This window comes from Micromesistius poutassou (assembly GCF_964030765.1).
Source record: "Micromesistius poutassou genome assembly, chromosome: 5".
Lineage (NCBI taxonomy): Eukaryota > Metazoa > Chordata > Actinopteri > Gadiformes > Gadidae > Micromesistius > Micromesistius poutassou.
In genome coordinates, this window is record NC_140275.1 from 9,386,364 (window position 1) to 9,413,086 (window position 26,723).

Genomic DNA, 26,723 nt, shown 5'->3' on the forward strand with positions numbered 1-26,723 from the left:
CTGCTGCTGCTAGTGCTGCTAGTGCTAACCTCCGAGCTGCAGCACCGCGCAGCAGTCGGTGCAGTCAGTGTGTGTGTCGTTCGCCAGTTGGCTGGTCGAGGTCTGAATCTATAAAGCTATAGCCTCGGGAGAACAAGAAGAAGAAGAAAAAAAACAAAAAAAAACACCTAACCTCACCTCCGACGTCTCCTGTGGCTGGTTTGTTTTGCATACCGGGGTGGGGGGGCTCAAGCCGCAAAAACGCGGACGGAGCAACACTCGTAAAGTGCTCATTACTTGCTGCGTCGTTTGACAGCTAACACTAGCTAGCGCCGTTAGCGGTGCCGCCGCCGCCGCCGGGATCAAAACAAAGCACACACAGAGGGTGAGCTGAGAAGTTGAGGCTCCTGCTGTCACTTAACAGACTCACGCTGTGGCTGATCGGGTGTTGTTGGGTGTTGGATGTACATTTCCGACATCTAACCACATTTGTGTCATTGCAATTGCCGCAACGTTTTTTGTGTTATTGAAAGGAGCTAGATTGACACCAGCGACACAGTGAGTATCGGCACGTTTAACTAGATTCGTGCTGCTGCTGGTCCATCCTTTCCTTTCCGTCCGTCCTTCGCTGGTTGAACTAAACCCCATATCCAAAGTTGCCTCCGACCTCCCCAACTCGATGTCTGAAAAGAGTTCGTCGTCTGGATCGGACGAGGACGTGGACCCGGAGTCCGGGCAGCCTGTCGAACATGGAGGAGTCCTCAGCAAGGTAAACTTGTGTGTCCATTTGATGATGGACAACACTATTGTGATGCATGGCACCCGCTACTTAAACTCGCTTCCTGTAGGATAATTTTTTTTTTTTTGTTTGTTTTTCTCGGATCAGCAGTATCAATTCTGCTGACCCTGAGTCTATAATACCTTTCTTGCTATATATTGTACAGAGGATTTATACAAGTGCCTCGTCGTTTTGTTCATTTCCATTAATAAACTTGTGTGTTGTGGTTACTTTTTTTTTTTTTTTAAATAGTGGACTAACTACATCCATGGATGGCAGGACAGATGGGTGGTGCTGAAAAACAACACTCTAAGTTATTACAAGTCAGAGGATGAACGGGAGTATGGCTGCAGGGGTTCCCTCTGCCTCAGCAAGGCCGTCATCACAGTAAGTGTCTGACATGGATAACGGTAGGCATGTGACTAGCCAGTTTCATTGGAGGAAGTGAATGGTGTTCAGAACACATGTGAAGAAAGAGGGTCCAGGCTTAAAGCCTTCATCAGGAACAGTGCTTTTTTTAAACGACTCTGCTTGTCACTAAAATATTTTGATATTGTCTACTTGCCCATGTCTATTGTTGTTACCTTGAGGGATAATTCTGCAGTCCTTGAATCCCAAAGATAGAAAGATAAATATTAACCAACATGAAACCATTGATAAGATCACCATTGGGATATAGAGAGCCCTTTACTTTCACTGACCAGGAAATTCTTGTTTACAACAAAATCACTCAGCAACGTAAACTGGAAATTCTTGCAGTAGTGTAGTTACATAATCGACTTCAAATCTAGCTTCCTCTTGTCATGTAAGATCAAACCACACACTTTTGTTCAGTGCTTCTGGTTCTGTCGTACACTGTCGTCTCACTATGACGGTCTCCTGTTGGGTCGATAATCTGAAATCCCACACCCTGGTTAAACATTTGCCATTCTCGTACAGCATGCCATAACTCAGTACAGAGGCCAGCGAAACCTTTTTACTGTGATTTTGCAATAGGTTTAAATGGCTTGGCTCACTTGCTTACCGCTTCCCTAAAGGGAATCTTCTCTTTGGTCTTTGGAGGGACTATTAGAACATTTTGCGCATTAATCTTTTTGCGTTGAATCTGGATCCCCAGATTAAACTTTTGATCGTGGGTTGTACTCGTTACTGTGACCGAACTAAAGCAGTGCAACCTGTTTGATCTTGCTTATCATCAAGCTAGTAGGGTCTGAAACTAAAAGAGTCAGTTCTGCTTGAAGAGACAATGCCAACGCTATTAGAGCTGAGGAATGCAGGAACAGGCCTCCGCTGTTCCTCCTGCTCAACACTAGTCACTTACAAGTCTTACCTTGGGCAAAGGTCCCTTGTTGAACTGTCAAGTCGGTGCAAGCCATCCGTCTAGACTGAGATTAAATTCTCTACACTCCTATTTGTGCACACTTGATTTGCAATTTGACATTGTTGCTTTAATTATAATAAAAAATTAGGTGGATGAATCAGCACAATTTGTAAGGAAGAGCGGAGCTAGCAGTAATCAGAAGTCAGGACATTCGGATGATTTCCAGGTTTCTAAAGAGCCACCTCTTTTCCGTGTCGTCAGAGACGTTGCAGTCAGGAGTGCACCGGAGTCAGTGGCCCGTGGAGGTCTCCAGTTGTACTCTCTTAAAGAGACGACACTGGCAGAGACAGACTGAGAGAGGGGATCACAAACTGCTGCGTAAAACACTTGTTTATTGGCCGATGTCCGATGCAGTCCTATACTAGGGTGGTTTAGTAGCCTAGGCTTCTCTGAGAGAACCGCGTAGCTAAAGTGCATCACACATGGTCGTATTTGAGGTGGGCATTACAGGCCCTACCCTCATTGTCAAGGTTTAGAATTGTTGCTGATTGAATCTTCTGTATTCCATTACTATGGGAAACTGTGTCTTGGGTCGTTGGGAGCTGATATAAACAAAATGCTTAAAGGATTGCAAAACCAAATGTCAGATTTGATTAAAAAAAAAAAGAAGTATAGAGCTGTGTATGTGTTGCCAATGGCAACAAATAAGACAGTGGGTCATTTAGCAAACATAATTAAACCACAAGGCTCGATCAGCTGCTGTCCGGCTCCTGTCAGGGAGGGAGGACTCGGTGCCGTTGTACTTTACACCCTGATGAGACTGAGCGCTCCTTGGCGTGGTCAAACTCCACTTTCAGACTGAACTGTAAGAATTCACCGCACACGTGAGGTCATAGATTCCTGAGTGGGATCTGGAAGAAGGGCCAGTGAGTGGCGGATAAAAAAGGGTGGGGGAGGGAAATAGTTTTCAGGGCTTGGCTCAGTTGCAGGAGGAAAAGTCATGGCGACCCCCCGGTTCAGTACAGCACACATGCACCACACACAACAATAACGATACACCGAAGGGCCGTGACTCAAGCGTCCTGTGTTACTTCTCAACAGTAAACCCCGGCTTATTTATCTCATGGGAACGTTCACCTCTTTGTGTTTTTTTGTTGATCCGGTACGTCACAATGAGGGTGAGGCAGGGGCGAATACGTTGTGGTCTCGACACGAGTTTTGAGTGGTTACGGCTGGAGGAGCATGGACATCAGTTATCAATTACGCCTCTCGTTGTTTGCGTGGGACAGAGACTGATAGAATCCATCTGTGACAAGAATGTGTCACTGCGCTTATTCATATTTACCCCATAGCGCTCTTTTCATATTGCATTATTTTTCGTTTGGCTGTTGCTGTTACTTACCTCCACATTTTCTTCATTCTGAAAACGGGGCGTAGTGCCACATTGTGTCATGTTATGTTGTCGTCCTACATAGAATAGAGTTTCTTAAGTTCCATGAGCCCTGATATTTAACGAAACGTTCTTTCTTCCTCCCCACAGCCTCACGAATTCGACGAGTGTCGTTTTGACATCAGCGTGAACGACAGCGTCTGGTATCTCCGGGCAGAGGACCCCGACCACAGACTCCACTGGATCGATTCCATCGAGTTGCACAAGGTGAGCAGATGTTTACTTCCTGCGCACGGTTCATATCTGTCTTTCATTGGACACTGGAGACATGATGCTTCCTTGTTTTGCCAGCAACCATTCTTTCTTTGTGTTGAGTATGGGCCTTGTGTACACTGTGGAAGTACATCGGATTTCAACACTGGATATGGAGGTGTCGGAATCTAGTGCCACCGATGCTTTCTTTGTTCTTTCTTTGTTGCCTGTCCAAACAAATGCAATCTACATTTCCCGTCTCTGAAAAGGGCAAGTTTTATCTTGTATTTGTCATCCTTTTATCTTCTTGTTACAGGGAGATACACACTCTTTATGCTATGTTTGATAAGCCTGCTTGTCATCGGCATGGCTCAGATTGGACTCCTATGGGCCTGTCACATGCAATCTTGCACTGTAAGCCGGATATACTCTGTATAATACCTGGAAGGGCTGTATGTGTGAATGTAAATGTCAGACTCGGCCCCACCAGTGTTTACCCGGCCAGGCCCCTAGTATAAAGTCTGGAGAATCCAACGAGACAATGGGCGTGTCCATGCCGTTTCTATCACGCGACTCCCGTAAAATCGGGAGCACAGTGTAGTTGCTTCGTACTTTTCGCTTCTTGCCAGTGTTTTGTGTTCCAACCTTTTTCTGCTTTCCACTCTTCTGTTGATATTGAATATTGATATCACCGCAAAGGGAGTAATCAGTACGTGGTTTGAAGCCTCACCGCGAGCTCCGATGTGTTGTAAACAAAACACTACGACTCTCCGCTGCTTACTTTTTGTGTCACCTTCTGCCCCCTACACGCTCTCTCGAGGAGACACCCCTCGTCTTAAGTACACAGAGTATCTCCAGTATGTGTGAACACATAGTCTCATGCTGCTTATCTCCGGTTGTGTGTTTGTATGTGTGAAAGGGCAAACTCTGGATCATCTCTGGACCTGATCCTCCAGAGTTTATCCCGAGTTCATGCGTGAAAGGCCTACTACTAGTGCGCTGGAACCACAGAGGGTATAAGCTGTGTGTCATATGGTAGGGTGTGGTCGGGGCTGGATTTAGGAATGTGACAAGGCCACAACCCATCGACATGGGAATGTGGGGAATCTAAGGAGTAGTGGGGGCGTGGGGGAGCTGTGGTCATCTGATACCTAGTGGTGCAATCTTCTCTCAGACGTGGATGCGAAGAGATGTCATGAAATTCCATTCATAATGTTTGCTGCGTAACGTGACGTATTGCCAGAAGATTAGCTGAAAATGAGTTGTGGAAGGAATATAATTTGGGGTCGTTCATTTCATTAGGCCATTCAAAAGTGAAAAGACACACAAGCCAGCTGTGTGTTAGCCCATTGCATGCCTGTATGATGGGGAATGTAAACATGGTGTTAACATTGTTAGGAACTTATGAACGGATAAAAAAACATTTTACCATCTTGATTGTATAGGTGAAGAATCATATGGCAATATGAATACATTTAATGTCTTTAAGTTGTCTCTAAGTATGATTTTGTCTCTAAGAACATTATTATCTTAGGCTTCCGATGGGGCAATCTTTATGGCCTATAGGAGAGGCACTTAAGTGCAGTTAGGTTGTGTACCGTGACGTATATTGACCTGTTGTGTAAACTGGATAGTTAGTGAGGTGCCATCCCTTCCTCCCACATGCATAGATACCCACAATGTACTTTGAGTGCCTTGAAAGTGCTTAATAAACACATTTCATTATTATGTTAAGTTTGTCTGTTGAATCATCAGCAAGGGCTACCAAACTGTGCCATTGGTTGCATTAGTCCAATACCATAAAGCATGCTTAATCTGCTCATGACACTACTGGAATGTAGGTATGTTCTAAATTCCCCGGAAGGGTCACCTGACATGATTATCAAACTAGTGATTCACAGGCTGTGACCCAAACAGCAAAAATACTGCCTGCTGAGATGCCTCTGACTAGGCAGGATTTGTAGGCAAAATAGACCCTTTGTTTGTCAAGTTATCCCACAAACCGGTGCGCCTCTCACCACTGCTCTGACTAGAAGAAAAACAATGGCGAGCAACCGCCCTAAGCTCGTGTACAAATGTAAGTCATATTGACTTTGAGACGACTCCACCACAACAAATAATGCTCCTCCAATGAAACATGAAAATATCCGTTAACGCAGTTAGTCGGAATGACCAACAGGTGGTAGAATAACCGCTGTAACTGACGGATGTCAACTGTCGACAGCGTGATATCGTGACGCATTGGAACGGGTTACTTCATGCAAAAACACTGCCTCCAAACAATACTGTGTAGCTAGACAGCCAGGCAGCGGACCAGGCTGCCTTCCGTTCCCCACACAGCCCTGGTTTTCAGTTCCCCGTTCATTGATTCTATGAGCTGTCTTTCAATGACCGCTTAGCGTGGCCATTTGATTTACAATGCGTTTGTTTAGCAGATTAGAGCTAAAAGAAGATTTAAGCATAGGGAAATCCAATCGATTTGCATGCAACCGTAGTCCTCAGTCCATCTCAGAAGGGCTGGTGTGCAGCACTGCAGTAGTCATCTCAGACGTTCTTACTGATGAGTGAGGGTTTGTGATTGAATACAGCGTTTCATGAACATGGGGTTTGTCGCCATTGACGGCCCACACTTGCCACAGAGGTGCGATATATCAGGGAACCACCACTAGGTCCCTTAATGGAATCCAACACTTCCTTGTAGATTCCTCGCCACTCTCCTAAGCCCCTTTCACACGGTTCCCCGGTAAATTACGGGGATAACCTTTCAAGCACCGCTATTATGTTATTTTATTTTGTTATTTTCTCATGGTAAGTGCTTTCAAATGGCTCGGGTGCCATTTGGAATGAAAACACATTTATTTAAATGTCAAATGTTAGTCATTAAAAATGGCTGGCTGCATGCAGAGCACTTTGTGTGTGGGAGTGTTTGTGTGTGGGTGCACTGCCGGACATGGGGACATGTTGCTCTGTTCTTGACGAACAGGGCTCTTTGATGCTGTTTGATGTAAAAGTGGTTAAAATCTGGAGGGGTACGGCCCCCATAGGCTCTCACTGATGCTAAGATGGACTGTGATGGGGAAATTCCAGACCACCATACAAAGTTTATGAGTTCACTTTAAACAGAGGCTAACAGTGACGTAAACACAGATACACTGACACTCCTTAAACACACATACTCACACAAACGCACAATAACATGAGAACACACATCTGGACTACTACAAACTCGATTAAACCAGTTCCAGCCTTACACATTTATGTTTATGACGCAACTGAAGAAGATGTGAGAAGTTCCTTTCTGTAAGGCAGGCCGACTATACCGTGGCATTCCTGAATGACAACATGTTTGATATTATCTCAAGCGTGCTCAATATATTCACATCCTGCTTGTATTCTCACCACTTTTAGAGCTACATTTACAAATTCAGTTTCGGTGAATTTTCACCACATAATCCAATAGTCGTCTTTTTATAGGACTGAAACACAATACCAATGGCATACAGAATCTGTAATCAGACACTTCCATCAACCCTTGGTCTGTTGACACATTGTGAGTTTTATTCTGATTCAATCATAGCATAAAGAGGAGAGATGCACGAAGAGGCTGTGTATCCAGGTAACAGTTCTCCTGCCTTCTCTCTCTCTCTCTCTCTCTCTCTCTCTCTCTCTCTCTCTCTCTCTCTCTCTCTCTCTCTCTCTCTCTCTCTCTCTCTCTCTCTCTCTCTCTCTCTCTCTCTCTCTCTCTCTCTCTCTCTCTCTCTCTCTCTCTCTCTCTCTCTCTCTCTCTCTCTCTCCTATCTGTCCATCTATTTTTCTCTCTCACTCTATTTACCGGAGCCGTCTTAACTGGTAAATCAATTTGTCTTGTTCTTCATAGATCACACACACTGTCCTTATACGCGCAAAATTAGTTCGTTTTTTTTTTTACTAATTCACAAACGCACAAACAGCCACACATTCGTTGCTGGTGCCTGCATCCATGGAGTTTTCTCAACGGCAAAACCTGGCTGAAAATGTTTCACGCATCAGGGTGGGTATGTTTCGTGTGTGTGTGTGTGTGTGTGCGCGTGCGTTTATGCGCGCTTCAGTGCTGAGTGCACGCAGAGCTGCATCAGTACTCTGCTGCAGCGCGGCCACTCTCCCTCTACTTCCCTCCGCTGTTTGTCCCGATGACTTATCGCTCCTTCTCCTTCCTCCTCATCCCTTTCTTCCCTGTCTTTTAATTTATGTTTCCCCCATACTGTCACCTCGTTCTGTCTCCCCCCCTCTCTCCCCCCCGTCCCCATCTGATCCCTGCTGTCTGCCCTGGATGCGCGGGGGTCTTGAGCGCGAGTAGCTTCTCCTCCCGTCTCTCAGTAGGGTGTGTCCAGAGGAGCCGGGGATACTGGATTTAAAGAGCACCTATTTTTTTTTTTGCAAAGGGGGCAGAGTCGAGGGGGGGGGGTAGTAGCCGCCCCGGGGGGCCATGCTGGCGCTAGGTAGCCGTCAGGACTGGAGCAGTGCCCTGTTCTGCTTTGGCTGCTGGAATGGCCGAATGGTGGGCTTCTAGCATGTTAGCATGCTGCTAGCTTGCACTTACTCACTCATTTGTGATTGTGATTTTTTTTCTTCCTTTTTTTTGTATCATTAGTATTCATCACGTGGAGTCTTCCTTCATTGGGCTTTTTTTGCATGTATTCCAATCAGGTGTGGGTTCATTTGCATGCCGCCTCTCGTTTGTGCAATGATGCGTTGCCACTTTAATGACATGCATCTGCAAAAATGAATTTAAATGCTGAGTGATAATGTGTTGCTGTCCCAGCTGGATTATTTATGAAAAGAGCATGGACTCAGTGGTGATTTCACGGGATGTGCAAACTACAGCTAAGTAGCTGTGGTCCGCTACTCAGCTTCTCATAATGATTTAATGTATGGGGGGCGGTTTTTTGTGCTTGCTTTGCCTCATATTTTCTATACATTAAATGTTAATGTATAGCATTATGTCAAACAGCTTTAGTAATGGAGTAATGGATTTAGATGAATTATGGATGAGAGTGAAAGAGATATTTTTGGGACTTTCAGCTTTGTTATGATGAGAAAAGTATTCTTAATTTGTATAAACGTGCAATTGGGTAAATTGTATTGTGGTGTTTCATGTCTAAATTGTTTCATTAGATATTACTGTGAATCTGACACACTGCAAATGATACCTGACGTGTGTTAATTGCCTTGATAAGGGATTGAAAATCACATTGAGCATTATAACTGTTTGCAAACAGGGGTAGGCATCGTCAGATTCTCCTGCCAATAATACTTTTACGTTTTTGCCATTGCACATTGGGTTGTTTTACTCTTGACAACACCGATTGTAAGAAATTACGCTGAGAATATAACCCCCAAAATTACCCCCCCCCAAAATTACACAGGTTTGTAAATTTAGTTATTGTAGTAAAATGGTCAAGGTGGTCAGTCACGGTGTTGTATACGATGGTAAGATGCAATAGACTCGCTGCTTATCATTTCAATTTATATTTATCTAATTGAATTGCTGACACTGATTAATCATTGCAGGGAAATCTGACTTTAAACGGGATAATGCTAAACCAATAGCCTTAACCCTGGAATAATTTCAGGCCAAACAACGTCAAATGAATGACTCTCATGGCCTTGGTCAATAGGTATGAAATCAGAGTTGTACGTGGTTCTACAGCACTTTCCCTTTGTAACAACAAACAATTGAACCAAACTTAAAGTACTCTATTCTTCTCCAATTTACATCAAACAATGTGGCTTTCAGTAACAAACACTCCCATCTTCCACTGCTGCGCTATGCATGCATATTCATTTACTTCACTTAAATCAGCCTTTGCATATCTTTACAAACTTTAAGTAGACTTTGAGGGAAATTGACTCAAGCTAGTTTCCCCCCCCCCCAGCGGTCTACGTGAACCCTCTTGAGCCTGTTTCACACCCCCCCTCCCCCCCCTGAGATGATGAGATCATGGGACTGCTTGGGGCCCGTGAGGGGGCTTATGTGTGGCGTCTCGTGTCAGTCACCTGAAGGCTCTGCCTGCGCTGCTGGCCCCAGTTGATACTAACTTGTTTTCCTCGGAGTCGCCCCGAGCTACCAGGCCTTCTGTTGTGATGAGCCTCACAAAGACCTGGCTGTGTAACGCTGTTGGCCTGATAAGTACGAAGGAGGGGGACTGACACAGAGGCTGGAATTCAAGGTTCACCCAGAGCCCAAGTTTAATTAATGCTCTGAAACCCCAGACTCGTGCAACCATCTTAAATATGTGAAGCAGCTCAAAAGCAGTGTTAATGTGTTGTAAACCTACCATGGAGCTTGGGTTTGGTGGTATGAGTTGCGTAGCGTCAATGCCCCAAAGGCCTTCCCATACCAGTGTTTGGCTAGCATGTTGCATCATGACTTTGACTCTGACAGTTAGCCCTAAAGGTGTGTGTGTGTGTGTGTGTGTGTGTGTGTGTGTGCGTGCGCTCTCGTGAATGTAGTGTTTTTTCCTAGTGGGGGGGTGTGCCCTGCTCTTGTAGATAAAGGGTTTTCCTGAATGGCGTTGATGGGCTACATCAAGGCCACATGGTTCTCTAACCATGAGGAACCCTCTCCTAGGCTGGCTACCACATCAACTGTTTTGGTCCTTTTCCCCTGTTTGTGTTGATTTGTCGTTTGAACGCACTCTGGTCCACAGTCCACGCCTCTGCTGATGGACAGCGCTGGACGTCATCGTTTCGTAGTCTTTCCCAATATCCACATCCAGAAATCAATGCTTCTTGGTGTGCTAATTCCTATCTGTTGTGTTCTGCTTTGCTCTGATCCTCAGCCGATGTGGGATGTACTTTCCTCCCACCCCCCCCCCCCCCTCCCTTGTCATTTCCGCCTTATGATGTAATTTTCACATTTTCTCTCTCCCACTCTGTCTTTTTCCCCCCCCCCTTCCCTCCTCCCTCTGGCTCCGTCTCGTCCCTCTCCGTCTCTCCGAGCGCAGGCTGAGTCAGGCTACGGTTCGGAGACCAGTCTGAGGAGGCATGGCTCCATGCTGTCCCTCACCTCCGCCGCCAGCGCCCTGTCGGCCACCTCCACCTCCTCCTTCAAGGTAAGGGAACCCCCGCGGGGGAGGAAGCACAATGTATATCTGCCGCCGTCGGTGTGTTACTCAGAGGGCATCCACCTGCTTATTCTGTTGAGTCAATTCCTCACCCTCTCTCGTTCTCTCTCTCTCGTTCTCTCTCTCTCCCTCCCTCCTCTGTTCAATCGATTTTCTCCCAGCAGGGGCACAGCTTGCGTGAGAAGCTGGCGGAGATGGAGACCTTCCGGGACATTCTGTGCAGACAGGTGGACACCCTGCAGAAATACTTTGACTCCTGCGCCGACGGCGTGTCCAAAGACGAGTTCCACCGCGACAGAGGTATGCCCGAGGCCCCGGGCCCCACAACGTAGCTCTGGGGGTCCCTCACTGTAACTCACCGTAGCTCTGGGGCCCCTCACCATAGCTCTGGGGGTCCCTCACCGTAACTCACCGTAGCTCTGGGGCCCCTCACCGTAACTCACCGTAGCTCTGGGGCCCCTCACCGTAGCTCTGGGGCCCTCACCGTAACTCACCGTAGCTCTGGGGCCCCTCACTGTAACTCACCGTAGCTCTGGGGCCCCTCACTGTAACTCACCGTAGCTCTGGGGGCCCCTCACTGTAACTCACCGTAGCTCTGGGGCCCCTCACTGTAACTCACCGTAGCTCTGGGGGCCCCTCACTGTAACTCACCGTAGCTCTGGGGCCCCTCACCGTAGCTCTGGGGCCCCTCACCGTAACTCACCGTAGCTCTGGGGCCCCTCACCGTAACTCACCGTAGCTCTGGGGCACCTCACTGTAACTCACCGTAGCCCAGGGCCCCTCACCGTAACTCACCGCAGCTCTGGGGCCCCTCACCATAACTCACCGTAGCTCTGGGGCCCCTCACCGTAACTCACTGTAGCTCTGGGGCCCCTCACCGTAACTCACCGTAGCTCTGGGGCCCCTCACCGTAACTCACCGTAGCTCTGGGGCCCCTCACTGTAACGCACCGTAGCTCTGGGGCCCCTCACCATAACTCACCGTAGCTCTGGGGCCCCTCACCGTAACTCACTGTAGCTCTGGGGCCCCTCACCGTAACTCACCGTAGCTCTGGGGCCCCTCACCATAACTCACCGTAGCTCTGGGGCCCCTCACTGTAACTCACTGTAGCTCTGGGGGCCCCTCACCGTAACTCACCGTAGCTCTGGGGCCCCTCACCGTAACTCACTGTAGCTCTGGGGCCACTCACTGTAACTCACCGTAGCTCTGGGGCCCCTCACTGTAACTCACCGTAGCTCTGGGGCCCCTCACTATAGCTCAGGGCCCCTCACTATAGCTCTGGGGCCCCTCACTGTAGCTCTGGGGCCCCTCACTGTAGCTCTGGGGCCCCTCACTGTAGCTCAGGGGCCTCCACCTTAACTACGGGCCCCACAGTGTAGCTCTGGCCCCACAGTGAGCTTCGGGCCCCTCACCGTCGCTACGGGCCCCTCAGCGTAGCTATGGGCCCTCCTCACCGTAACTCAAGGTTCCACACCTTAGCTCAAAGCCCCATACCTTAGCTCAAAGCCCCCACGCCGTAGTGCTGCATACCGTCAGACTCCTTATTCAGACGAGACAAAATTAAGTGTGTTCACTAGAACTCCTCTTCCCTGCTTGCTTGCAGTAGTGGAGGAGGACGAGGATGACTTCCCCACCACCACCCCTTCAAGCACCACCACCACCGCCTCCACCACCACGCGCCCCGACGGAGACTGTGTGCACAACAACAACGGCAGCAAAGAGAAATGTAAGACCAGTTGTATTTTATTTATTTATTTTACCACTGATGTGTAGACACTGAATGCTCCTGCTTTACGATGTTTGCAAGAAACAAGAAGCATTCCTCCTTATATTGCGACGGGCGTGTCTGGGCTTTAACAACACTCCGTCTTTGTGCTTTCTTCCCCTTTTCTTTGTCATTTCTGCCTTATTTCCCCCCCTCCTATTAATGGTTTCATGGATCTCTTGTTTGTTTATTATTTCATTCTCTCTCTCTCTCTCTTTCTTTCTTTCTTTCTTTCTTTCTTTCTTTCATATATGTTTTTCCTGCCCTGCCTGTGTCAGTGTTTCCGCCCGCCAGCCCTAAAGGGATCAACGGTATTGACTTCAAGGGGGAGGCCATCACGTTCAAGGCAACCACCGCCGGCATCCTCTCCACGCTCTCCCACTGCATCGAGCTGATGGTCAAACGAGAGGACAGCTGGCAGAAGAGGCTGGACAAGGTACACACACACACGCACGCACACGCACACACGTACGCACGCCCACGAACGCGGCTTGACGAAAATGTCCCTTGCGGGTGTTTTGACAGGAACCGCAGTGCTGCCATCGACGGAAGGGCCAATCTTTTGTTGCATTGTGTCGGCTGTGTTTTTGGTGATGGCTTAATAAGGTGCTGCTGCTGCTGCTGCTGCTGCAGCAACAGTTTCCCAAGGTGGTGGGGCTGTAGCGCCATCTGTGCTCAGGAGCAGACAAGACGGTGGTTGATCAGGTGGTTCATTCAGGTACAAGTCAGTGTACATAAAGAGGTCCACGAGAACACAAACAAACGTCCAACATAGTCCTCTGGCTTATATAGAAGAAAGAAGAGTAATAATGATAGAATAAAGATAATCCTATCTTATACTAATCCTATTCATTTAACATTGACTTATTTAATCGAAAACACATTTTCACAGTTAATAAGTTACATTTTTATTTTATTTATTTATACTATTTAAATATTCTACACATAGTCCGATTTGATTTAAGATCTACAGACAAACATTTAGACAAAGGGTGTGCCAGGGGTGCTTGATGTGTGTCAATGTGAGGGAGGTAACGTAGAGAACACAGCCGTGACGTCCAGTGTCTCTGCCAGCTACAATGTGAGCGTTCACCTCTGCTCCAAATGCCACTAGCGTTTGTTACCGCGACCACAGAGTGCCTTTTTGTATACTCATCGATGTCGCGGCCGAGGGACCAGACAGCTGTGTGTGTGTGTGTGTGTGTGTGTGTGTGTGTGTGTGTGTGTGTGTGTGTGTGTGTGTGTGTGTGTGTGTGTGTGTGTGTGTGTGTGTGTGTGTGTGTGTGTGTGTGTGTGTGTGTGTGTGTGAAGCTCATTGTGCACAGAGGTGGTTTTTGATGACTTGCACAGTCACAAAACAGGTTCTACCTTCTGGTTGATCAGTCCTGCTGCTCGAAGTACAACCTGTTTTATGTCTAACTTGGATCTACCCAGTAGCAAACTACTATTTCCATTGACTGCACTGTGGAACCTAGGCGGTGTTGTGTGTGTGTGTGTGTGTGTGTGTGTGTGTGTGTGTGTGTGTGTGTGTGTGTGTGTCGAGGTATTCCATTGGCTTCCAAAGTTGACATTTCATCCCTGATCGACCCAGCCAGGGTTGGAAACCGGTTTTTCTTTGTCTTTTGTTTTTGTCAAGGCACACTGCCCTACCCTAAACTATACGGAAGGGGGGAAAAAAAAAAGCCTTTCATTTTCTTTGAACCACTTGGTGTGCACCTAGCCAAGCTCTGGTATTAGCCTCTGGAGGTGGCGGTGGTGGCGGTAGCATTGCTCCGGATGTCAGCCAGAGGAAAGCCGAGGGAACTGAAGGACACAGAGGGGCCTAAGGGGAGAATGACTGGCCGGACGTCCTGGTACAACTTCTTGAAGCCCTCGCTACAATGGAAGACGGAGGTGGTCAAGTTCCAGACCCAGAACTGGATCCCGTTTCAGTCATGCAGCCGCTTCTTTACAGTAGGTCTCTGACGTACAGTAGGTCTCTGACGTACAGTAGGTCTCTGACGTACAGTAGGTCTCTGACGTACAGCTGGCCCGGGACCTCGTCCACTTACTCTCTCTTTTATAGCTACAGCTGTAGTCATCAGGTTGTGTGTGTGTGTGTGTGTGTGTGTGTGTGTGTGTGTGTGTGTGTGTGTGTGTGTGTGTGTGTGTGTGTGTGTGTGTGTGTGTGTGTGTGTGTGTGTGTGTGTGTGTGTGTGTGTGTGTGAGGTATGTTTGTTTTTAAAATGGCTTCTTTTTTTTATCACTGACGTTTGCCACAGTTGTAGCTTGTATCCCATATGTACCATAATAATAATTTTTATTCTTACTAGAATATAATGTTATTTAAAAAGTAATGGAACTGAATTCTGCATAGGTCTCAGCCTACTTGCTGAAACAACAAAAAGGGTGACACATACTGCATACAATTTGACTCTGGTACACACAGTTTACCTGAATGTCATTGACTTAAACCCAATTCCTTAGGTGTTTGGTCGGTGGGTTGAATTGACAAACCAGTTTTAACAGTTTCTCTCTCTTTAAGTGTGTGTGTGTGTGTGTGTGTGTGTGTGTGTGTGTGTGTGTGTGTGTGTGTGTGTGTGTGTGTGTGTGTGTGTGTGTGTGTGTGTGTGTGTGTGTGTGTGTGTGTGTGTGTGTGTGTGTGTGTGCACAGGGTCAGTCAGTATGTTCGTTTGTTGCCTTCTAGACGAAATACCTTTGTCATCGTCTGTAGAACACTGCCCACATTGTCGCTGATGGCTCATGTGAGCATTCTCGCCCAGGTTCCAACACCGCTGTCATGTATTTAATGCAGAGGATTAGACCTTAGCCTGTTTAAAAAAACAAACCATGTTGCAACTGCTGCCTGCGTCTCGTTCAGCGACGGTGGACCGGGCGGAGAAAGGGAGGAACAAACAAGTCTGCACCTACAGTCTGCACTCTGGTTGTTTGGGTTTGTCCGTGCGTGTTGACTCAACAGGTCACTGGCATTCTCACAGTTCCATTTGGACCCTGCGTCTTACAACATTTAAAAAAAAAAAACCGTCTCCTCTTCAAACAAGTTGACTTCACTTAAAACACTTGACTTCCCACTCGACTCCACGTCTTCACGACGGTGACTGTGAGCGCGGCGGCGGCGGCGGCGGCGGGGCAGCAGTGAAGACTCCTTTTGTCTCACAGATCCTCCGCCGTGTCTTTTTGTGTCCTGTTCTCAGGAGCTGGAGAAGAGGAGGAGGGTGGAGGATGGCTACAAGTCGGCCATGAACGAGCTGAAGAAGAAGTCTCACTACGGAGGCCCCGACTATGAGGCAAGGCCGCCGCGATCTCCCCACCCCACCCCACCCCCCCCCTTTTCAGCAGGCGTACACATCACAGAGTAGTTTTCAACACTTTTCATTCAGTCCTTCTAGTTGCAGAAATCGCTGGTGCTAGGCTAGCGCAAGTCGAGGGGAACTGCTAGCCTGCCAATAAAAACTGTTTTATCCACTCCACAGTATACCCGAGGCAAACCAATTATAATACCCGACTATTGATGTAAATGTCTGTGTTGATAGAATAGTGTTAGAAATAAACTTACCCTTGCATCGCATTGCATTTAGTATATAATCCCTATAGTTGGAAGCAAGCGGCGGACTGATATTACCTGGAGTGCGCTTCTCTGTTTTTTATTTCTAATATTATTCTATCAACACAGACATTTACATCGATAGCCGGGCATTATAATTGGTTTGCCTCGGGTATACTGTGGATAAAACAGTTTTTATTGGCAGGCTAGCAGTTCCCCTCGACTTGCGCTAGCCTAGCACCAGCGATTTCTGCAACTGGAAGGACTGAATGAAAAGTGTTAAACGGTCTCCAATGATAAATAACACACTGGCTCACTTGGAAATGAGACCCGATGTCCTGTCCTGTCCAAAGTCCTGAACTACCCCTTCAAGGTGTCGGTGCAGTGAGGCTGACGGCCGTTCTGTGTGTTGTGGTCTGACAGGAGGGCCCCAACAGCCTCATCAACGAGGATGAGTTCTTTGACGCAGTGGAGGCCGCGCTGGACAGACAGGACAAGATCGAGGAGCAGGTGGGTCGGGTGGGCCCTGCTGTCTATGGGTGCCCACACACACGCACACACACGCACACACGCACACACGCACGCACGCACGCACGCACGCACGCACGCACGCACACACGCACACACACTCGTTTCACTTTCTCATAGAGAAATTGTAAAAACAAGTTTTTTTTTGTACCGCTGACATGAAGACCTATAGACACAGACTTCTCCATGCTTACGATGCCAATAAGAACCTAGTTCATCCTATGTGTCCATATCTGTTTGTCATGGCTTTAACGATAATTCTCTCTCCCCTACCCCCACTAATACTGGTTCCTGTATACATTTTCATTTTAAAATGTTTGTGTTCTCCCTATTGTTTGTGCATCATATATTTTGGTTCTTTGTTCTCTCGCTTTCTCGTTCTTATTCGTTTTTTCGCTTGTGTTCATTGTTTCTGTCTTTCTTTCTCTCCCACACACTCTTCACCTCCCTCTCTCTGACACGAGAGAGAGAGAGAGGGAGAGAGAGAGAGACTCTCTCCTCTCTGTCTTGTGAGCCGCGTCGGGCCCCTTCTCGCGCCTGAAGCATGTCCTGATCTCTGTCCCTCCCCTAGTGTCAGTCCGAGAAGGTGCGGTCGCCGCGCCTGGCCAGCGTGCCCCCGGGAGACGCCTACTCCACCATGGCCACGCACCGCTTCGCCGCCATGGTAGGTACCCTCTTGTCTCCGATGGCCCCCCCTTCCCCCCTCCCCCCCACTCTTTTACTCTGGTCGTAACCGAGACCACTCTGCGATCATGTTTCCATTCATCCATGCTTTCCTCTTCCCTTTTAATAAAGCTGCCAACAATACGGCCATGTAACTCTGTTGTTGTCGTAACCGTGGCTACGTGTCTGTGCGTCACGTGGCCTTGGTTGGGCCCCGCATACAAACGTGCCCTTTGTTTGAATTCGGGAGCTTTTTGCAATCATAACTCATGTGGGGCTTTTGGGGGGGGTGGGGGTGTAATTGCTCCACTATCAACCCTTTAAAACTTTGGTTCCTCTCTCTCTTCTCCCTCCCTCCCTCCTCCGTCGTGTAGCCCCATAGCCCCTCCTCCTCCCTGTCCTCCGTTGAGCTTGTCACTGCCTCGGAAGACATTCACAGATTCAGCGCCCAGGTACTGTACCCTGTACACGTCCCAGAGCCCCCCGGGCCGGACTGTTCCGGGCCCCCAGGGGTCACCCCACTGCTGCCTGGGAGGAGCAGACCGCATGAGAGCCGCCGCCGCCACTAACGCGTCTCTCCAGGACGGCCGTAGATCGGTTATAGATTAGAGGGCACTCTCAGTGCTCTGACCTCAAGAACAGTCAAATGTCTGTGCTTCTGAACTGGGCGTATAGGAAAGATAAAAGATCCTTATAGTTTTTTCTTTTAGAGCAGATCGATAATCATTTACATCCTGATGTCAGACGTCAATTGGCTGAGGCTGCCTAAGGGGGCGGCGAACGGCATATTGATTTGATCCATAAAAGAAAACTGATGATTTAGCCAAACAGCATTTTTATTTTATTTCACAAGGAGAGGGCTCCTGGAGAGAATGACTAACCGCTCTGTCCCCGCTGTGTCTCTGCTGGCCTGCGCTGATCCTCTGCTGAGCTCAGCAGACGCTGCATGGCTGAGTTCTGGTGAAGTCTTTTCACTCGCTTGCCCTCCTCCTCCCCCCTCCCCCACTACTCCAACTCCTGAATGGCAACCTTGGCATGAGAAAGCATGGATCCTGTGAGCAGCCCCGCGCGCACACGGGATACGTCCGACAGGAAGTCCTCCTGTGGGCTCGGTATTCTGCAGTCGCTCCCCGACGCAGGTCCGGTTCGGATCTCCGATGTCTCCTCTGTGCCCGATTACAGGACAGGATGTCCTCTGATGTGTTTTATTTGCACCTTTTTGTCTGTGTTTCATTTTGTTCTGCATCGTTCCATGTGGCGATCTGATGGCAATTATTTAAACCATCCACTCAAATGTCTCTGAAGTGTTTTTCCCTGTTATTTACTGTGTGTGTGTGTGTGTGTGTGTGTGTGTGTGTGTGTGTGTGTGTGTGTGTGTGTGTGTGTGTGTGTGTGTGTGTGTGTGTGTGTGTGTGTGTGTGTGTGTGTGTGTGTGTGTGTGTGCGCGTGCCAGGTGGAGGAGAACGTGGAGAACCACATGACCTACTCCCTCCAGGACATGGGCGGGGACGCCAACTGGCAGCTGGTGATCGAGGAGGGAGAGATGAAGGTGAGGCGGGACGATGACGGCGGCGATGACACTGTCGGCGTGGGTCACAGAACCGTAGAAGCGGAGTCTGGGTTAAGGAGAAGCGACCATCTGGTTACAAATAGCAAACTCAGTTGTGTAGCCTTTAGTACTGGCAGAAAGGGAGTCGTGCAGCAGATCCGTGAGAGGAAACGCCTGGCCGACAGTGTTTGGCTGCTCACAGATGTGCTAGGGCGATCACGTGTTTGGCAGGCGGTGGTGAGCTCTCTCGCTGCGCTGTCTGTTAGCCTTGGAAGGGTGTGTATTGATCCCCGGGCTATGTAATTATTCATGAAGACAGCTGTTCTCTACCCCCGTGAATACCACGCCACTTCCGAGCTGGAGGACATTTCGTACGTTATCTGTGCTTGTTGCTTGTTCATATCGCCTTTTTTTTTTTTTTTTAGCGTCTGGTCACGGACGGCCCCTAAAGCCAACACCTCCACGCTCCGTGCTCTGTGTCAGTGGTGTGATCGTAAATTCAACGATGATTTTTAGATCCTCCTCGCCCAATAAAAGCATGATTTTAATCAGCAACATTATTACCATCAAAATAACGAAACGCACCCCTCAGACATCAAACGTAAGGCTGAGGGATAATGAGGGATAATGTACGACTTCACGGCGGGATGGATGTGGGAGTACGGCTTGCAACTTTTTCCGACACAGAATGTACCTGTGAAGTCTGTGTCGTTGAGTGAGTGTGCTCACGCTGAGGGCCCCGCCCCGTTCCGTTCCGTGTGTGACCCCGTCTCTCCTGGCTGCGTCTGCCCCAGGTGTACCGGAGGGAGGTGGAGGAGAACGGCATCGTCCTGGACCCCCTGAAGGCCACGCACTCGGTGAAGGGCGTGACGGGCCACGAGGTCTGCCACTACTTCTGGGACACGGCCGTCCGACTGGACTGGGAGAGTGAGTGTCTAACTGGTCTCACTGGTTACAGTCACCATGGTTAACGTTACAGTCATCATGACGGAGACACGGTTAACTTTTTCCTGTTGTTTTTCAAATGTTATTTTATGCGTGCACTGCCGTTGCTACGACTCTTACTACGTATGTCTCGACCACGCCGACATCGAGACAGAATTAAAACCGATGATGTATGCGTTTAAAAAAAATGTGAAAAAAAACAACCCCTGATAATATTTGCCTTTCCTTCCCACACTCTCCTCCAGCCACCATTGAGAACTTCAACGTGGTGGAGACTCTCTCGGACAACGCCGTCATCGTGTACCAGACGCACAAGGTACACGCCCCCCCCCCGCCCCCCCCCCCCCACCGCACGTCCCCCACCGGTTGGTCCCGTCTTCCGTCCCCATGACGTCGCTGACAGCCAATGGGTGGTGTTGTTGTTATTGTTGTTGTTTCAGAGGGTGTGGCCGGCCTCCCAGAGGGATGTGCTGTACCTGTCGGCCATGAGGAAGATCGTGGCGACGGACGAGAACGACCCCGACACGTGGCTAGTGTGCAACTTCTCCGTGGACCACGAGAACGCCCAGGTAGGCCGGGTCCACCACCACCCCCAGAGCCGCCCGCCACCGTGGCGGCGGCGGCGACCTGCTTTGGGCCTGTGTTCCCGTAGTGGCACTGCTAGGGCTGCTCCATTATGGAAGAAGAAAAAACAATAATCCAGATTATTTTGGTCAATAGTTTAACCACGATTGTTCAAAGGATTATTTTTGAGTTTGAAAACAGGATGCAATTTTTCAGATTTTTTTTTTCTCCAAAAAAAAACACTTAAGTAACGGAGAACTTTTTAAATTTCCCCTTCAAAAAAAATACACAAAATGTTCAAATAGAAGATGTTCAGATCGAAAGTAATGCACAAATTGGTATCCAGCTGTTCTGCAATTTCTTTAAGACATTTAATGAATAAATAAATATACTATAAAAATCAATAAATAAAAATGAATAAAGTTTAAACTCTATTCTATTCGTTTTTTGATCGTTTGACGCAAAAAAAAATCGAAATCGTGATCAAAATTAGATTAATCGCACCGCCCTAGTTACCGCAGCACTGTGGTAACCGTGTACTCTACTGTACAGCGCTGTACTGTGCGTAGGACTCGAGGGGGCTAGCGTTAGCATGTTAGCTCACAGCTAGCGAGCTAACATGCTAACGCTAGCCCCTCACTGCTGAGCTGCGTGCGATGCAGATCCAGTGCATGTTCCTCGCTGTGCCTTTGCTCCATGGAACAGACGCATTTAAAACCCTGCACATTGGGGCCTTTAGAATTTATGAAGATGGATTATAGCGATTACATGTGCTTATGATTATAACAAATCTGCCTTCTTTGTGTCTATTAACTTGGATTTTTGGATTTGGACTGATTTGCACGGAAGTGTATTTTGTTTGCAAATTTTGAGCTTGATTATCTAGGCTTAGGGTTTATGAGATATTTTGTAGCTAGCTTTGTTTCTAAAATCCTCCGTGCTTAGTGTGTTGCACTTGCTTAAACACCGTCTGTATTCTAGTGGGCAAACAGTGCCCTCTTCTGGTTCTGAAGTGGAAATGTCACGTGAACTGTGGTCTCTCTCTCTCTCTCGGTGTCAATCAAAAAACCCTTGTCCTGTCCACAGCCCACCAATCGGTGCGTCCGGGCCAAAATCAACGTGGCGCTGATCTGTCAGACGCTGGTGAGCCCGCCAGAAGGGGATAAGGAAATCAGCCGGGACAACATCCTGTGCAAGATCACCTACGTGGCCAACGGTAAGTCATCCAGGCAGGTTTTGAATAAACAAAGAGTGGCTGAACTGTTGCCTTTGTACTCGGTTGTACCACGGTGATCGGCCACATGCAAAAAGAAAAAAAACAGGACACGTTACTGTCCGCTTTTGGGTCCAGCGTGTTCTTGTGTCGTGTAGCATATGTATACAAGTCTTATTCACAGGAAGGCTTCTAGGATGCTGGACTTTTTCTTTTTTTTATGCTTTGTCTTGTTATAGGGCTCAGTCAGGGGGCTTGGTGTTTAAGTCTCTTGTTATAGGGCTCAGTCAGGGGGCTTGGTGTTTAAGTCTCTTGTTATAGGGCTCAGTCAGGGGGCTTGGTGTTTAAGTCTCTTGTTATAGGGCTCAGTCAGGGGGCTTGGTGTGTAAGTCTCTTGTTATGGGGCTCAGTCAGGGGGCTTGGTGTTTAAGTCTCTTGTTATGGGGCTCAGTCAGGGGGCTTGGTGTGTAAGTCTCTTGTTATGGGGCTCAGTCAGGGGGCTTGGTGTTTAAGTCTCTTGTTATGGGGCTCAGTCAGGGGGCTTGGTGTTTAAGTCTTGTTATGGGGCTCAGTCAGGGGGCTTGGTGTTTAAGTCTTGTTATGGGGCTCAGTCAGGGGGCTTGGTGTTTAAGTCTCTTGTTATGGGGCTCAGTCAGGGGGCTTGGTGTTTAAGTCTTGTTATGGGGCTCAGTCAGGGGGCTTGGTGTTTAAGTCTTGTTATGGGGCTCAGTCAGGGGGCTTGGTGTTTAAGTCTTGTTATGGGGCTCAGTCAGGGGACTTGGTGTTTGTGTGGTTGAGTGTTTGTGTGTGTTAATGTGTGTCTGTGTGTTTGATGTTTGTGTGTGTTTTAATGTGTGTCTGTGTGTTCAATGTGTGTTTGTGTGTCTGTGTGTTTAACGTGTGTCTGTGTGTTTATGTGGGTCTGTGTGTGTTTAACGTGTGTCTGTGTGTGTTTAACGTGTGTCTGTGTGTGTCAATGTGTGTTTGTGTGTCTGTGTTTAACGTGTGTGTTTGTGTGTCTGTCTGTGTTTAATGTGTGTCTGTGTCTGTGTGTGTTTAACGTGTGTGTGTGTGTTTAACGTGTGTGTGTGTGTGTTTAACGTGTGTCTGTGTGTGTTAATGTGTGTCTGTGTGTTAACGTGTGTCTGTGTGTTAACGTGTGTCTGTGTGTTAACGTGTGTCTGTGTGTTAATGTGTGTCTGTGTGTTAATGTGTGTCTGTGTGTTAACGTGTGTCTGTGTGTGTTAACGTGTGTCTGTGTGTGTTAACGTGTGTCTGTGTGTGTTAATGTGTGTGTTAACGTGTCTGTGTGTTAACGTGTGTCTGTGTGTTAATGTGTGTCTGTGTGTGTTAACGTGTGTGTGTGTGTGTGTGTGTGTGTCTGTGTGTGTTAATGTGTGTGTAACGTGTCTGTGTGTTAACGTGTGTCTGTGTGTCTGTGTGTGTGTGTGTGTGTGTGTGTGTGTGTGTGTGTGTGTGTGTGTGTGTGTGTGTGTGTGTGTGTGTGTGTGTGTGTGTGTGTGTGTGTGTTAACGTGTGTCTGTGTGTTAATGTGTGTGTGTGTGTGTTAACGTGTGTGTGTGTGTGTGTGTGTGTGTTAATGTGTGTCTGTGTGTGTTAACGTGTGTGTGTCCTCTTCAGTGAACCCTGGGGGCTGGGCGCCGGCCTCTGTCCTCAGGGCCGTGGCCAAGAGGGAGTACCCCAAGTTCCTGAAGCGCTTCACCTCCTACGTCCAGGAGAAGACGGCTGGCAAACCCATCCTCTTCTAGACCCTGCAGGTGACCGCCCGCTGCGTCCTCAGAGGAGATCCACTTCAAATATACATATTTAATATGGAAAGAAGAGCATAGACTTATGTGCAACTTCTGGAAAAATTCACTTCCAAAAACACTGAAACTGAATCACATGTCGTTAATGCCACGTTTTGCTAGCTTGACAATTCTTTTGCAAGGCTCGAATATTTGTATGATGGGTTTTTTTTTTTTTTATCACTGCGTTGCCAAACCATATCCTGGTTTCACAATTCCTTCCGGACAATGGCAAGAAATGTGGAAGTTAACCCCAAGTCCCATCTTAACCGCTGCTTGATTAGGTTGAGAGCCAGGTACATTGAATGGACTCTACTGGTTAATTGAATTTAACTCTACTGGTTAACTGAATGAACTCTGCTGGTTGGTTCATTGGATTAAACTGTCTCCTTTCTTTCAAGCATGAGGAAGTTGGAGGTTGCCCCGTTTGGAGAGACGACCGGTCAACGTCAACCGCCGCTCCATGAACATAGGAACCGTTAGAATGTCTACTCAGACTACATCACCCATGATACCACGCCACCCAGGGAGTCTACAGGATGTCCTGCTTCATGGCTTTATCCCATCTGTAGTTGCCATCACCAGCCATGCAAATGGCCCAACATGGACACACATTTGTATGTAAATTCAAGAATTTCTAAAAAAAAAAAGAGAAAAAAAAATACCAATAATAATGTTTCTGAAAGCAACGGAAATTAATTTGCTTTTTATTTTTGTTTCTGTTTTTGTAAATTGTTTTTTGTACATTTCCTATGATTACATAAACTCCTTAACTTTTGGATTTGCGTTGAACGACTAACATCACTGCTTCTCGTCTTGCTGCTATGGTGGCTACATGCTGGATAGAGGGACGGTCGAGGGGCGGGGCTGGGATGCTCCGGGCCCCTCTTCCTCCTTGCCTTCCTCCGGTCCCCTCTGGTGACGACTGCGCTGTGGTTTGAGGGAGGGGGGCGGAGCCTAACGCTTTGGACCGCTCTTTTTTTTTTTTTTTTTTTTTTCTCGGAAATCTCTATATTTCTAGATTGTTTATTGAGTCGCTGTCAGAGATCACTATGGGCACAGTGTATTGTACAGAAAACGGAGGAAATTTTTGCAAGTGTGCATAAATGTGAATTGACTGTTGAATGGCTCGCGTGTGACAGTCGTGTCCGTAGGGGCTTTGGGAGACTTTGAGGAGAGGTCGATGAGATTCACTTTGGGGGATTTAATTAGGTGTCTTTGACACGGTCGAGTTTGATAATAATAAAGTAGACCTATGTCATATGTGGCCATAGATACAACGGTGTAGTTGATTCATGTACCACCTTCCTCTCCTCCACATAAAGAACGCTGTTGACAGACTGTGTGTCTCTCCAGCTAGAGAAGCTCTTGGTCACGCCACAGTGGAACTTCAGGTTTGGATTGTTTTTCCCTCTGGGCGTGAACCGATTTGTGATGGACATGTTGCGTGTCCAATCAGGTGTCTCGGTTTGGGAAGCACACTGTTGTGCACGCCCAGGGCTAAAAAAAACAACCAAAAAAAACACACCCCCTATTGTGATTGTTTTGTTTTGAAGTCGCAAGCAACAAGGTTTCCACTGGATTAATATTATTATTATGATGATGTCTGGCTCCCCGTGCACACAGACATCCTATGAACGTACATTTCATGTAACACATAGTACTGTGTCACTCTCTGCCCACTTGACTGTTAAAGCTGCCCTCCCCAAAACAAATGCCTTACATATACCAGGAGGGCTCCCTGTGAAAGACCCTCTGGATGTCATGTACGTGTGCCCACCAGATGTGCATTTGTCAACACTAAAATGAAGGCAGGGGGGGGGGGGTGGGATCTCGCGGGTTCGCGCGTCAACATTTCATATCATTATACCTCAATGTGTTCAGTTGCTGTCGTATATTCCCCCCCCCCGCCCCCCCCCCCCCCCCCTTTCACCTTTAAAATTCCGATCTTTGCAATCAGTAGGACTATATGGAATAGGAATATATGCCCCAATCATCAATCAATCAGCTTCTTGGTGTTACGTGTTCGGAGAGAATCTGGATAATGGTTTGCTGCTGATTTAGAGGAGGACGAGGAGAAGCTACATAAGCTGAAGAATGCATTTAGCCTTTTTAATTTTGATATCTCTGCAAGGATTCTACACTTTGTATATTTCTAAGTTGTACATCGGAAGTGTTATTATTTGCACTAAATGTATTGCAATTGGACAATGTTCTGTAAATTAAAATTGTTACACAACAGGAAATCTCTTTTGTGTGGACCGTGAGTGTGTTGTTGTATTCTGCCTATTATTCGTTGTTTAAAAAAAAAAACACCTCACAGATGTCTGCATGCATTTACACAATGATCGTGGACAAACAAAAACAACTACACATATTTTCAACCGTTTTTATAGGACCCTATTCTCTCTATATATATATAAATACACATTGTCTTTACATTCAGCTATGTTTTTCAGCAAACAGTATAGCTATAGATATTTATATAATAAATTATAGTTCTACAAATGACAGGTGTGATCAAGCAATTCCAACACAATTCAATATCTTCACGAAGAGCCACTGGACAGCCTCGTATTGTGCCTCAGTCGTACACGTCTTCTGGATCAAGTGATATGCTAAATGAAGGCCTCATCAGTCGTGACACAAACCTCATAAAAAATATTAAGTTCCACATCAAAATCGCCTACAAAAAGTCTCCTCGTTATCTGTGCGTACTCAACTAGCGACGACATACAGAGCGGTTGTGTGCATATGTTAGAAAAACAATTGAGGAAAAAAAAAGAAGCTATTTTGTGCATATTCACTCGTCCTGTGCTTAGACCAGGTAACCTCGCCTTACCCCCCCACCCCCCCACCCCCCCCCCCCCCCCCCCCCAACACACCGAACGCCTCAGAGCCAGGAAGTTACTGAACGGTGATTATATACCCAAGGTCCGAAGACGAGAAACGCACTGCGCTGGTCTTGCTCCACATGGGATCATCCACACTGGTGCATTAGCTACGGCTTGTTTCTTCCTGGCGGTGGCCCCACCTTTAATTAAAATGGGTGCATCCATCGAGGAGTCCTTCGCTGGGATAATGACGCAGAGCTGGGTCGCCCAATCACAAAACCACCGTCTGGTGTTGAGTTAGGGCCCCTTGGCGGTTGCGTTCAAAAGGCGGTTCATCCGTCGTTTTGCGTCCGTCTCGTCTTTCTACTCCTTCACGAGAGCGTTCACGGGTTTGGCTTGAGTTCCTTTTCCTGTGTGTGACAGTGCCTCCTTCCACCTTTAGGAACTAGGGAATGCCTTCACGGATTCACTGTAAACACCTGGG

General features: G+C 47.6%; 2 protein-coding genes across 3 annotated transcripts in view; one reads left to right on the forward strand and one right to left on the reverse strand.

Annotated features, from left to right (window-relative positions):
• LOC311343234 (ceramide transfer protein-like) lies at positions 1–25,641 on the forward strand. 2 transcript variants are annotated; one of them, XM_084468102.1, is made up of 18 exons: positions 1–748; positions 1,010–1,144; positions 3,619–3,735; positions 10,707–10,814; positions 10,991–11,126; positions 12,430–12,552; positions 12,870–13,027; positions 15,786–15,878; positions 16,559–16,645; positions 17,235–17,327; positions 17,701–17,778; positions 18,780–18,875; positions 19,670–19,802; positions 20,066–20,136; positions 20,261–20,389; positions 21,471–21,600; positions 23,239–23,375; positions 23,807–25,641. In XM_084468102.1, the coding sequence occupies exons 1-17, from the start codon at positions 659–661 to the stop codon at positions 23,364–23,366; spliced, it is 1,905 nt and encodes a 634-aa protein (XP_084324228.1). In that variant the 5' UTR covers positions 1–658; the 3' UTR covers positions 23,367–23,375; positions 23,807–25,641. The 2 variants fall into 2 exon arrangements, with proteins under 2 accessions (XP_084324228.1, XP_084324229.1); XM_084468103.1 differs by lacking the exon at positions 17,701–17,778 and having other exon boundaries at positions 3–748.
• The window catches only part of LOC311344022 (phosphatidylinositol 4-phosphate 5-kinase type-1 beta-like), a gene marked incomplete at its 3' end in the record, with an annotated part of 22,734 nt that continues 20,247 nt past the window's right edge, over positions 24,237–26,723 (reverse strand). The window contains exon 8 of the mRNA XM_084468960.1: positions 24,237–24,335. Coding sequence (XP_084325086.1) covers positions 24,237–24,335 — 99 coding nt within the window. The remainder of the gene's footprint in view (positions 24,336–26,723) is intronic.

What these genes read in the sequence shown, in the direction of transcription:
- LOC311343234 (XM_084468102.1), top strand. Translation starts at nt 659, where the DNA reads ATGTCTGAAAAGAGTTCGTCGTCTGGATCGGACGAGGACGTGGACCCG. An exon ending in CCTCCACCTCCTCCTTCAAG is followed by an intron (nt 10,815 to 10,990) that starts GTAAGGGAACCC and finishes TTCTCCCAGCAG; the next exon opens with GGGCACAGCTTGCGTGAGAA. An exon ending in GATCACCTACGTGGCCAACG is followed by an intron (nt 21,601 to 23,238) that starts GTAAGTCATCCA and finishes TGTCCTCTTCAG; the next exon opens with TGAACCCTGGGGGCTGGGCG.